The sequence below is a fragment of the Strix uralensis genome, chromosome 3 (genome assembly GCF_047716275.1).
Source record: "Strix uralensis isolate ZFMK-TIS-50842 chromosome 3, bStrUra1, whole genome shotgun sequence".
NCBI classification, from domain to species: domain Eukaryota; kingdom Metazoa; phylum Chordata; class Aves; order Strigiformes; family Strigidae; genus Strix; species Strix uralensis.
Window position 1 is genome coordinate 116,737,245 of NC_133974.1, and position 14,473 is coordinate 116,751,717.

The window sequence follows — 14,473 nt, forward strand, 5'->3', positions numbered from 1 at the left end:
AAGCCATGAAGTTATTCTAAGAAGGAGTAAAGGTTTGCTACTCAGATTAAGTTCACAGCTTATTCCATCACCACTGCTCTCGGGTTCCTGCTAATTACTTTTCGGGTCTTGGATTTGCTGCTTTAAAATGCATCTAGCAAGTACTTTATGGATTTAGCAGCTCCTGGATGTAGTGTTCCAAAACAAATGCAATTCAAACAGGTACAAGTGCTTGGCACAGTCACAGCAGACATACATCTCTAACAAGCTCCTCTTCGATTGCAGAAAAAAGCCAATCTCTTCATCGTCTTTGCCTTCTCAAAGCAGAAGAATGACAGATAACATTGGTCTAGGTGTTTTTACCACCAAAACCAAAACAGTAAAAGCATGTAGATGACTTACCTAAAACAGTCAACAAAATTACTGAACTTCATGTCACTCCAGCTGGGAGTTAAATGAAGTCACTGCACAAAGCACACTTACAATCCTCTTTTTGATTGTGGAGCGCAGGCTCCCCACTTCTTCCTCCAGTAACAAATACAATCTTTTTTTATTATCATTAAAGTGTTTTGAAGAGAACAAAGATAAGAAAAGAAAAATCGCTTCCATTAGGACTTAGAAAAGGGCCCAGTCTGCCCCCGGCAGTAGACATGTGAAGGCTAGGGAGGTGAAGCTGAGCCAGAGGCTTGTCTCTCCCTGGTGCCAGGCGTTACTCTTACCTGGTGACATCCCACTTCTCAAGGAAGGATGCTCTGCCTCCCATTCAGGGAGGTGGCCTATGCCCTACATCCAACAGATAGGACAGTGCCAAGATTCGCAAGTCCAAAATCTTCAAAAGCCTTCAAGACAGTGCTTTGAAGTTGAAGAAGCCAGACTGTATTGCACAAAGGTTTCAGAAGCCCCAGTTCTACCGTTCTGCCAGCCAAGAAGGACCTCTTCAGGACAGGACCCCTCCTCCAACTTACAACACTAGATGGCCATTACACCAGGCTTCAACAGACTGGTATTCAAGCCCTTTCCATGGAGAATCAGTTTTCTAGACAAACACTCTTTGGGTATATGATTTCTGAGCTTAAAGACTCTCATAAAAATTGAGAGTCCAAAAGGGGGCATATCCCATGGCTCAGAAAAGTACCAGATATTCACACTGGTGTTTTAGGGGCACCGGGATACTGACTACCTCTAGAAGATTGTCCTTCTTGGTCTCACATCACAGAACCACTGATGAGGTTATCACACAATCACTGACATCCTGACTAGCCTGAAGGAAACCATTATGATATCAGTGCTGGTAAATAAAACCAGTTTCAAGCTGTGGTGACTTGCATCCTGGATATACTACCTGCTAACTGCATGCGCTCACTACGACTGACTTGATGCCACATCACCAACAAAAAACTCTCATATTTTGGACATAAGAATAAGCAGATTTTAAGAGAAGCGAAGGTGCCTGGAAGTGGGTTCAATCAGTCTGAAAAAAATATGGAGTTACAGAGTAAGATCTGAGACACAGCACATAGACAAGGCAAAAGGACGTACAATTTAGTTGAAGCTACCTTGGTATTTAAGGAGGGAGACAAGGAGAAAGAAGGGGACAGGGGATGAAAGAGTCCTCAGTGAAGCTATTAACTGTAATTCAACATAAAGTGAGACATTCGGGTACACACCAAGTTCTTGTACTGTCCAAAACCTGCTAACAGCTTTTAAAAATCTAAGTCACACTATGAGCCTTTGATGTTCTAGTATTTATGTAAAATTTTCCATAGGTTAGAAATCACATCCCCTATACCAACTGAAGAATCTAGCATTCAAAAATAAACTCACCTTTTCACATAAGTCTGAATTAAAAAAAAATATAATTCACAAACTGCTGGAGGCCTGCTTATATAGGTCAAGGTTGCTCAGGTTCATTGCTTTGTATATTACTGTTTAAAGAATGCTCTAAATTCAAGGTTTTTAACTTTTTAATCTATGGGGAAAACTTCCTATAAACTCAGATTAATGACTGCTAATGCACTGAAGAAAGAAAACTGAAAACCTTCCTCCTACTATAAAAACAAAATAGTGTGGCCTCTGTTTCTTTTCTGATAAGAGTCTTAAATACCAAACATTTAACTGCATAATAACATTTACTGGCAGCCAGGCAGCCTGCTTAGCAGATATATAAAGCAGGTAAAAGGAGAAAAAGTTAATTTCTTGGCTGAATGATTCCATCGGTAGCTATAGGGCAAACTAGAAAGTCTTTTAGTAAAGTAGCAGTTGATTCTTCTATCAATCTGCAGCACACATACTCTTCCAAGGAATGCATTAAATATGAAAATCATATCCCGTTATCATCTGTTTCCAGCTTTCAGCCCAGTAAGCTTTTCTTAATGAATGCTGTAGCCTAAGGGACAAGCATGCTGTTGGCTTTTCTGAATAATGGAGTGATGCTACCATTTTTGCTTATTACAATATCAACTAGCTGAGGGGGTTTCACACATAGTCACAAGTGACTACTCTTGCCAGCATGCTCCAAGTTATTACAAGATGTTTTTAGACATTTCATCTAAAAGAGCTTTACTGCTTTTAGTGAAGAAAACAGCTATGGTCTTGAACTGTATCATTTATATGGAGATAGGAGGAGGGATTAGAAGCCTGCATTACTGCAGATATATAGCAGAATATATTTAAGTATTCCTTGTCAGTCTTTTTGTCTGTTACTTAGATATGCAATCTCTTTTTGCTTCTTCTGAGAAAAGGTCAAAACGCACAAAATTATAAATACGCTATATGAATCAACTGCTGCATTTTTAAAAATATCATTCATTAAGAATATTTCCTCCTCAGTCAAGACCATTTTCACACTATTTGGCATAGGAATTATAGAAACCAACACAAAGATGAATATAAACAGTTAGAGTTCTCCCCCCTTTTTAATTCTAGCTCTTTGGTTGAAATAATTGCACTTTTTACCCAGGTTATTCTACTTCACTCAGGCACTAAACAATATTTCACACTACGAACGCCACAACAAAAATCCCCATGCAAAGACTGCTTAGCAATGCCTGCCTCTTCATGCAGCAGCTCAGAGGAAAGCACATCAGTGTAATAAAACACATTTCCCCCCACTTCTTTTGCAATACCTGCTCGTTGTATTCTTCTTCCTTGTCATCTTCTGCTGACAAGTTAGCCTCTTGAAGTGATAACACACTTTTAATTTCTCTTCCACACCATGCCTAAATGTGAACAAATCCATTACGTAAAATTGAAGGCCAAAAAACCCCACCACAAATCAACAAATATTACTTCGCAAATTGCGCACTTTTAAATGCGATGTCCTAGCAGCATTTTTTACTTGGATTATATTTTAAAAGCCAAAGATCCCATTTTCTCCTAATTTTTCTGCTCCCCTGAACAAATTACATGGCCTGTACACAATCTTCTGCACATTTTTAATACACATCTTTTCATTAATGTAACTTAGAATCCTACAAAACAGTAATAACTTGCTGACTCAAATTTAATTCACCCCAACTAGTATTTGTAATGCCAAATTATTTCTGCTGTATCCAGACAATGACTCTGCTGCTTTGGGATGAAATGAGCTTTAGAATTTGTTTGTGGTTTACATACATCATCTTACAACTCATTGAGCTATTATAGGGAAAAATATATGGCAGATGTTATAAAGAGCAACCCAGCATGAAAGGCAACTTGCTGTAGTGTTACTAACAAACAACTGCATAAACCATCTTCACCTCCACTACATTGTTTAATTGACCAAATGTAATGCATTCATAGTAGGACTACTGCTTAAAAGCCAAGCACATGCAGCACCTATAATTAATCCTGTTTGTTAGTAATTGTAAACCCCAATAACAAGTTACATCGGCCTTGAATGAAAGCACTTCAATACCTATTCTGCATCAGGTAATATGCATAAAAATAAATCTTTAAAACAATTAACTTAACCAGCTCTGCACTTCACTCCAATGGTGCATTCAGCAAGTCTGCTATTTCCCAGGTAATGGAAGCTGTTCGTAAAATGGTAAAATGAATTTCAAGAAACAAAAACTAACCACATGAGAATTAAAGATGTTCTAAAACTCAAATGTAACTACTGGATTTTCCTGAAAGCTTAAGTGAATTTACTTATACTCCCCAAAATTACTGAACAAATCGCAGACACACAAACATAGGAAAAAAAAGTGAAGCTTTCATAAACAAAAGAAGTTTTGTCAGCTGCAGCCACATAATAAACTGTGCACATAATTATGATAAAGCACTCCTAAAGGGCACTCTCACTACGAAAATAAAAGAGAAAATAGTAATAATTTCTTTCTGTGTACTTCCATGATAGATTAAATGATTACATGCTCCATAATTCTTACACAATCCACAACGAGGGGGCTTTTCATAACTGTTACACAGAGGATATGTAATCTGTGCTTTGTTCAACAGCTCAGAAAAATAGTCTAACCTGGCAAAAATAAAATGGATGGCACAGAAACATCAAAATGGAAGCAGTGAACAAAAATCCTGCATGCAGATCAACCCATGGCACAACTGGCTCACACCATTATGTTATAACAACCTACCACTAGTCAAACTGGTGTGCCTTAGGGTTGCTCTAAGAAAAAAAAAAAAATCCTTAAAAACAACAGTAGAAACGTAGTATCACAACATACCCATGGTCCTCCTCTGCTTTAAATAAAAATTAAAAAGCCGGGTGGTGGGGGGGTGGGATCACACACACATCCCCAGGGACAGTCTAAACTGTATGTTACTAAGCTGAAGCAAGGAAAAGATGCTCTGAGAATGTCACCAGACCCAACAGGCTTAAAAGAATTACCAGGCAGTAGCCATGCTATACTTGTGCGGGAAATTTATTAACATGGGTATGCAACTACAGGATGTTAGCCAGCCTGTTGGTTTATTAGAGTGGAAATCAACTGCCACCGTAAGAGATAGCTACGTCTCTTCTGGAGAGCTTCCTTACTTCTGAAAGCAGAGAGATGTGCCAAGAGCCCCCCAAATCACCTGCTCTGTACGTCAAAGTCAGGGACAGCACCTCCCAAATAGGAAACAGACCTGCAAACCTACTGGTGTTTCAAGGGAGTGTTAATCAACACGAAGAGGTCTCATCACCCCATCTCAAACACCATCATAAAAATCTTCCACATAAGCAGAGAAAAGCAGAGATTGGGGTTATTTAATATGAACAATGAAAGGCAGGGTTAAATGCATCGCAAGTTGCAGCTAACATGGGGAGAGTTGTCTGAAGCCAGCTAATTGTTGTTTTTAAAGCAAGGAGATTGTCAATGAAATCGAAGACAACTAATTTAAAAACAATAAAGTGGTGGTAGTGAAGTGTTTGTTTCTTTCAGCCACACTACAGAATTCTTGTCACATTATACTGACTTGACAAAAAGCTTACGAGGATGCAAAAGGTACTAGACACTGCACTAACATTAACATCCATAGATAAAAAGGACTGAAGATTTTTAGAAAGGACAAAGGCTCACACTTCAGGTCATACATTTATCTACTGAAAGAAAGGAACTTTTCTACCATAAGAACTGCATACAAAGGGTTTCTTGCTCTTTACTGTGATGCAGCTAGTGAAAGCCAAACCAGACAGTAGGAAAAAAAAAAATACAAAGTACCTTGCTGCTTCTCCATCCCTACTTCAGGCTAAGCTCTAATAATGCTTTCTAGTGCAGTGTTTTCAGAGCATATTAGAAATTTGAAAAAATATTTTCAAGTAAGGTTTGTTCATTTTTCTAACTTCTACATCATTTTATACTTTTTCCCCTTCTGCTCCCCTTGTTTTTACGGTGCAGTCTGATTCTTTCCTCCCGTTAGCCTTTTTCAGAAGTGCTTATGTATTTCTTTGCACATACTTGCTGTACCTGAGCACCTCAGCCACCCCACCCTTTTCTTTCAGTCCTGTACCACTGTCATCCAAGGATGCTGCTGCATGTTCACATTTTCTGGAACCTGTACCCAGGCTTTTTAGACACCTCCTTTTAAGAGGATCACAGTCTGTTTTACTGTCTCAGACCAAGCTGTGTGTGCCCCTGAACTGCAGAGAGAGGGAGGAAAACAGCACACTGAGAACACTGTTCCTGTTTTAATTCAAACTGCAGTACAGAGAAATAAAAAACAATCACAACTGAGTTCTAGACAGCCACACAAAAGTAATTGTTGTGTCACTAGCACATCACAGGGGCTTAAAATGCCTCAACTAATTTGTTTCCTTCCCTCCTTTCTTCCAACGAGTTAAAAAAAGGGGAGTGGCAGAGGGACAGAAACAACCCCTGTCAAATATTTCTGAAGAATGTTACTGCTCTTAGAAAGCAGGTGTAAATACACTTCCCTCCCAGATTTTAGGTTCCCAAAAATCTGACTCCATATATTAGCGGCATAAGCACATGTCACAATTTTATTTTTTTTAAATCTGAGGTCATTATCAAACTGTATCACTTTGCAACATCCCACATTGTTCTTCCGTGAATAGCAAGACAACATATTAATAATATGATTCAAAAATCCTCAAAGCTTGGCTTTCTCTTACAGTAACCTATTAAACTGAAAGTACTTCAGTCATGAGTTATGATAAAAAAATCCTGTCTACTATATAACCTTAAATATGGATCCTGATAAGTGTGTTTCAAACATTAAGACAAGACATGCAGGAATCTCTTTATTAGTATAGAAGAGTTTCATCTTCTTTCTGCACTACTTATAAAAAAAGCAATACAAATGTAGCTCTTCAAGCTAAAAATAGCATTACTGGTACATAACCATAAGGAAAAAGCCCAATAAGGCTAAACAGGCAAAGCAAAAAGTCTGTTCACATTTGCAAACGAGGCTCTGAAAGACTGGAAAAATTAAGAGAATCATCAAATTTTACTTCAGTGCAAAAAAAGTCATAGCTGAATGGCCTAGTGGTAACTGATCTTTTTACCTCAACACAAATGAAATTACTATAAATTCTTTTTTTACTTCCACAACTTCTTTTTCTCCCATACTGTTTTAAGACACTAACATAGATTGACTACATGCTGGAGGTACAGAAACCCCCATTTCATTATCAGTTCTGGTCATCATGGGGCTGGAGAGAGATTCCAGCGGGAGCTTGCCACAAGACAAATACTCCTCTCCAAAAAAGAAAACACTGCAGAGACAAGCTGACTCTGGACAACTGTTTCCCCGATGAGATTTACAGACCAAAACAACTGGAACACGTGAAACATAGCAGAGGGTGGCTAATGTAGTTGTTGAATGGTCACTTCCATTTGTCCTCATGAGAGCTTTTATTCTTTGTTTTAAAATGTAATAACCATGTATGTTTTCTACCTGTTGCAGTAATTTTTAAGAAATTAGTCATTTAAAACCAGAACAGGCATGTATTAGTTCAACAGCCTCTTTCATAAGGATAATTCATCCCAGCATGAGTTCTCAAACTGATGACATTCAGTGAAGCCAGTAATAAGAGCCCTTTTGCAAATATAGACCTTTGAGCTGACAGCAGTCAAGGCTATGAGTGGAGAAAGGAGAAGCAGCACATTTGCCATTGTCTTTGCTACAAAGAAGACAGCAAGAAGTATATTCTAGTGTGCATTGGCTCTTTTGAAAATGGTCATTTGGTACCAACACACTCCTACCATGTCAGTTACGACGCACAATTCAAGTATCCAAGGTGATGAAACACTCCTTGGGCTTCACTTTACCAGCCCAGAAGGAAAGTTTAAAGTTTCCACCTCTGAAGGCACATGAATCAAATCTCTGAGAACATGCAAAAATGTTACCAAAAGCAAAGACCTAAGTGATGCAACAGGATACTGGAGGAAGCTTTTTCTTGTACCAGTGTTCAAGTATTGCTAGCTGACTGTTTAATAATAGACCTAAGTGTGACCTCATTTGAGCTCAGCTTTAGTTCAGATAGTTCAAACACTGTAATTTGTTGTAACAGGAGTTATTTACTCTTACACTTCCTCTGCTGATGAAGACAAATCAAAAAGCAGGGGCAAGGCTAACTATGGCTACTTAGGATGTTCACACCAGCAAAATTAAAAATATGTCCTGAAACAACTTCCATGAAATATATTTGTGTATTTTTAAGTAATAAAAACCTTACTAAAACACAGTTTTATAACAAAGTCTTTATGAAACTATTACAACTTGTCTTTTTGTTCTAACCTAGATAACACTGGTTTATCTTATCACTAAGACTCCAAACACATGATCCATTTACTTTTTTTTTTTTTGATCTCAGTTCTTCCTTGCTTCAAAAAGACTCAGAAGACTGTAGACCAAACATAGAGTTGTGTGAAGTGTTCTTGACTAACTCTGCAGCAACAGTAGGGTCTATTACATCATACATTAGCATCATTTGGGTTCATTTCAAACTCCCAAACATAATTTGAAGCACTCCAAAACATATGACAAGGTTTCACTAACATCTGAAATCTTGATGTGCATAATAGTTGGACAAAACCAATTTAGTAACCCTGTAATAGTAGTAAACACTAATGCATTAAATCTTATAGAAAGTTACTTCCATCTTCTGAATCATCTCTAAACTTGAAGTTTTCATATGAGCTTCAAATTGGTTGAATTCCTTTAAAAAGGTCTGGTTTCGCAGCACAGCTCCTTTTTGTCGTTCATCTATTTCTTTCAAGTATTTTTTCAGCTTCACGTATTTTAGTTTCATTCTATAGGGGAAAAAAAAACCTGTACTTAGAGTATGAAAATAAAACAATCACTTTTCTTCAGACACATAGATATTAACACTTATGTAGGAGTTGCCCCACCAGTCCCCCAAAAAGCAGTAGACATTCTTCTGCACAACTGTCCAAAGCTACATTATACAACCGACAGGATGTCTGCTATATAACTTCAGATCTGAACTGTGGCTTTGGTGCTGAAAAGGATAAGTATATTAAAACACTCTCGTAAATTTGTTTTAAAAGGATTATGTTTTAGTCACTTACATCACATTAAATTAAGATGAAAATTGTATTCAGAACGTGCACTGAAAGTCATACAAATTGTAATATTAAGGCTGTGGTTTCACAACTGCTTTATGCCAAACTAAATCCATGCTGCCACCAAAAGGGGCATCTCACTCCAAGCCTTACTTTTTTATGCCAATACTACCTGCTATGTGGCCACATGGAAAATTAGGCCAAGAGTAATCCAGCTGAAAACCCACCTAAACCAGCTCTCACCCACCCAAAAGACAGATTCACTTTCAGCCAGACCCATTTCCTTATCTGATTACAAGACAGCCACACAAGCATTAGTGCCAAAGAGAAAATGTGAACCAAAGGCAGTCAGGATCAACTTTTGGTCTCAATCTGCCTACAGGTCTCCTTAAATCAGTAATGAAATTGCAGCCTAAATCTCCCAAGCTGCCAATATTTTCAGAGACACTTAGTTCAAAACCTGTTAGATTAAAATAAATCAAATAAAACCAGAAAATAAAGTATACATGACATTTCCCCACCTGACCTGGCATTTTTTTTCTTTAACTTACATCTTAATTTTCTAATCTAAACGCCTTTTTTTCAGAAGAGGAGTTCCTAAGGGAGTGGCCATTATTGCACCTAGCCCTCAGTACCTTGAGCCAAGACAGAAAAGTCACCTCTATGAGCTTTACAAAACACATTTGAGGAAAGGAATGGAACACTGGATGAGCCACTTTTCAGCCTGCTTTTGTTGTTGGGATTTTGGTTTTGTGGGTTTTTTTCAGACTGTATATGCAATTTATGTTAAATAAATAATGCAAAAATAATTCAAGGAACAGGACCAGAACCTAGAATATCCTCTAGGACTTCCTAAAGCTTTCAGACTTCAAGACCCTAGGACTTTCTAGCATGAACTATACTACAGTGATTTTGTAAAAGTTAGTAATAACTAACATGGAAGCTGGTTTTACTCAAGATACAACATTTCAGTATTAATGGAATAAGGCGGTTATTGCTGAAGTTATTTCATCAATAACTTAGAGACATGCATCTTACATCATACTTCACATATGAATATAAACTTATTGTTACAAAAAACCATCAAGATAACATTCTAAAAGCATTCCATGATACCTAAGTCTTTGTAATTAAAATAGAATAACCTACAAGAAGCTTTTAAATAGGCTTACAGGTATGCATCAGACTTTTTGTATTCCATCAGTTTTTTTTCTAATTCCAGCCTTTTGGCTTCACTGGAAGAAAACAAACAACATACATTAAGATAAAACTGTTTTGCAATTTAAATTCTCAAAATGGAAGAAATAAAGCATTTTACAGAGCACAAACTTTTCAGAGCTGAAAGCACATTTTTGCTAGATTGCTAGTTTTAAAGATTGATCTGCCAGCCAAGCTTATCACCAAAAAAAAAAACCAAACCACCAAACCTCAAAGCTTCTACTTCTCTTTGTTCCACTGGAACAAGAGCTAGGTTGTTTTAGCGGGAAAAGATGTCTCAACACATACATATCCACACAAGACCCACCAAAAAAGCCAGAGACTTCTGCCCAGTTTAAGTTGCTGTTTTGAGTCCCTCCTCCTGCAGCCCCAGGAAAGAGTCTAAACCTGGCAGTTCATGAGCTCATCTCTCCCTTTCTTCCCCACTCCAAGTCTCAGAGCAGACCACTTCCAATGCAGGAAGTACTCAGCTGAACTTGTTCAGACAGCTCCCAAGAACTTCTCATAGGCATGTATTAACGCATTAAAATAGATTGCCAAGAAGTCCCAACTCTTCTCTAGCTTACAGACCCAATGTGCTGTCCAAGCATTTTATTTAACAATTGGAACTTAAGAATCAATTACATATTTCACACTTATGCATTAAAGCCAAGTACATCTAGAGATATGCTAGCACTACCTGACAGAACTTACTGAAAAGTAACAGATATAAGTAACCAACAAAAATATTTATGGTTGTGAAAATGCTATGGGGCCATCTGTATCTGCCAAAAGCAATGCAAGGGTATAGGCCCATTGGGACGATCAGACTGCTTAAGAACATACTCCATACCTCAACAACAATCTATTTCAAAGAAAATCTATTTTCAGGAAGAAAAAAAAGAGTAAAGCTGATATTATTTAATAATTAAAAATTGCATCTGAAGATAAGCAACCATGGCATGAACAAAAAAAAAAATTGATAAGACAGAGGCTTCCAATAGATTCACATTACAAACCCTGCAACAATCAAAGCAAGTACCCCAAGTTGCTTATTAAAAAATAATCTCAGATTCTTACTAGCCAGGAAGGCTGTACGTGTGCAAGTGGTATGTACAGATACATGAGACTGCATGCACCCATATGGCCAGGCATGCTTATCTATGGATTTGGGCACTCCCCTACAAATGTGTCTGTGTCATAGACACACACATTTGTCTCCTCCCAGTCGCCCTGCACAGAGGAAAGCAAGGAAAAAAAAATCCTTTCTGCTTCTTAGCCTGAGAGATCAAGGCATCCATTTTACTCATCTGATCCTGCCACTGTCTGGAACAAGATTAGGTTTTCATGTCATGTATGCAATTTAAAAGCCACGCTTCATCTGGGATCTCATCCTTTCAATTTCCTTTTACATGATGGACAGCTAAGCAAAAGCAGATTTCAAGATCTTGTTTTTACACTTCTAGAAGTAATTTTCATGACTCAATGAAGAACACTGATATCCTGATGGATGTAAAAGCTGATGGATGCGAACAGCCATTGGCTCCAATCCTATTTCTCATTCTCCGATACCACAGGTAGCACATCACGTTCCTTAGCTCCTGAAAGAACGTTTCCTTTCTACCAGCGTGGTTTTTCAGTATACCATTCATTAGTCTGTGCTACAGCTATTAAGACAGCACATGAATATGTAACTAAGGTCTTCTCAAGGCAAGACAAAGCAGTATAAAAACACCAGGTAAGAGCCTCTCAGCATTTGAGTATCATCATTATGGATGCCTAAAATGGGTACTGCACAGCTTGTGGTGGTTTGCAACACAGCTCTGTCCAAGCACTGAATTAGAGGCACTCAGGACTTTACTCATAGGTTTGGTTGCCCAGGTCTGGCAAGGTTCCAGCACATTTTCTTTGTGTCAGTGACAGAAGTGAAGCTTGAAGCAGGGCAGGGATCATTCTGGCTACTCCAGTGCACCACCACCTCCTTTTTTACATGAAAAAACAAAGCGCTCTGCCTGAAAATTTTATTTGTTCACACAGTTTTGCATTAGCTTAAAATGGTGCAAACAGTTATCAACTTTTGTCTTAAACAGACAAAATTAGCACACTTCAGAACTTTTTAAGGATCCAGGTGGCTCATTTTCAAACAACCCTGAACCTTCAGTCTACAAAGAAAGACTGTTAGTTTGGGATTTGAGAACAGAATTAAATTCCCTGGTCAGCCACAAGCTCTCTTTAATCTCTGGCATTTCACCAGGCATCGATCTGTAGTAATATTTGATCCTTCACCTCCCATTTACACCAGCAGGACTAAGATGCCTCAATATTTTTTGAGATACCGGGCCTTAGACTCTTTGTGCTTCAGTTCCGCATCCATAATGTAGGAATAACAGTACTCCTGTCATGATACCCTGTTGAGATAAGTACATAGAAAATTGCACAACACTTGGGCACAATGCAATCTTCCCATAAAAGTAAGAAAGGTTATTTTTACAGTTCTTTTTCTACACCAATCTGACATTAAATCAACTGTTGAGCACTGAGCTGCATCCACCTTACTAGCCTGGAGCCTGGCCAGAGCCTGCTCAAGCCTTAGCCAACTGCACTGGTCCCCTGGGCAGGTTAGAGGGGGCCTGTTCAGCACCATCTTCTACATACAACCAATACCAGCAGATATTTCCAAAACTAGTAATCCTACCTGGTTTACACTCTCTGTTCAGGACATCTCAGTATTTGTACATGTTCACTGCAAATTGCCCTTAGCATGAAGCATCTGGCCTCACTGGCTGAAAAGTGAAGCTAATTGCAATGTTAGTCACAGTGTTAAGTACAGCACTTAACTATATAATTTATTTACTTCATCACCCACATGGCTCAAACACTGCCTTTCTCACCAACCACCACTTAAGAGTAAGTGCTGAGTAATCACAACATGGTCAGGTCTGTATAAAACACAGAAGGCAAACAAACACTCTGCCTCATTTCACTTATCTTGGATACCTTAAACCTAATTCTCTGTAATTTTGCACACAACAGATACCACTGACTTGTGTACAGAGACCTATGCATGGAGTAATTTCTATAGTTAGATTAGACAAAGTACCAGCATCAGGAAATAAGATGTGGCCAATAAAGTCTAACATGTAATTTAAGGTGGAGTTATGCAGTTTTTTGCCCAAGTCTCAAGGCAGTCCATGTTGACTGTTTATCAGAAGCTTAATATCTGGTGGCTAATTTCTCGAGCACTTCAGACTTCAAGTATTTAAAGAATACATATGAGAACAGTTGGAAAAGAAATATTCATGAAAACTCCCTTCTAGTTCACCAAGGGTCAGGTGGAGGACATAACCAAGCATCAGCTTCCTCCACCATATTCAAGCTCTTGCACATACAGCCTCTACGCAGTGGCTCATTGTCTGCTTAAGCACAACTGCAAGCTGAAAACACGACTGCAGTCAGGAGTGAAACAGCTGTCTGGTACTTCAGGTCTTGGAACAGGCGACTTGAAATCAGATCAGTGCAGGAGTCTAAAGGAGGACTTAAAAAGCCAAAATGCTCCAATGATTTAACAAAAGGTTTTATATTTAACACTTTAAAAAGTTGTTTGGATAAAAGGTATCACTTTGAGAAATTCTGAAGAGGCATCTGCCTCTGCAGTACCATTCCCAGAGGCAACGGCAGCATACAACTTGCAGTCTGGCATAAAAATTACTCTGTGTTTGTCATCATCACCAAGTACATCTTTTATTTTAAAGTACATACAACAGAAGCATGCCCGGCAGAATAGGTTTGTTTATTATCACAAGACCTGTTAAGCTGGAAGCAAAGGAAGCACAGCTTATGCTATCTGTCTGCCTGTAACTCCTCTTCTGAACTCCTGCTGAATCTTTTGGTGCAACTGAATTAGACAGAGGAGCTGGTGTCTGAAGTGTACTACATTCCCAGAGGAGCTGAAGAGGGGTAGTCCATTTGCGCACTGTAAGCTCAGCCCTAGCTCAGACACCAGAGAAGCTACAAGAGGTGACCATACTTCACGCAGACCGGGCTCTCGGGAAGCACAAGCCATCTCTACTTCTAATATGAGGAATATCTGCACACAAAGACACAGTTTAAAGCAGCATGCAGTCTAGAACACTCAGATTTTAATCTGCCCTCTCCCTTCATTTTCTAATGCTGCAATTTAGATAAAGTGTCTTCCCTATCTAGGGCCCACATCTTTAACAATTTCTATACAATAAAAGTATACTCTGTATATTCTTATCCAGTCTTTTAAACAGCAAATTGTTCCTGTTTTGTTCACCAGTGGACTTCCAGACCAGAACAGG

General features: G+C 38.5%; 1 protein-coding gene across 11 annotated transcripts in view; it reads right to left on the reverse strand.

Moving 5' to 3' along the window:
- The window catches only part of KIZ (kizuna centrosomal protein), a 51,213-nt gene that overhangs the window by 35,360 nt on the left and 1,380 nt on the right, over positions 1-14,473 (reverse strand). For 8 of the 11 annotated variants that reach the window (XR_012628296.1, XR_012628300.1, XR_012628297.1 and 5 more), the window contains exons 2-4: positions 10,127-10,189; positions 8,525-8,681; positions 3,105-3,197 (exon numbers count right to left, since the gene is read on the reverse strand). Coding sequence is in view for 6 of the 11 variants with exons in the window: in XM_074864076.1 (XP_074720177.1) it covers positions 3,105-3,197; positions 8,525-8,681; positions 10,127-10,189 (313 nt within the window). In the remaining 5 variants the exon portion in view is untranslated. The other 3 variants (XM_074864077.1, XM_074864075.1, XM_074864079.1) reach the window with 3 other exon arrangements.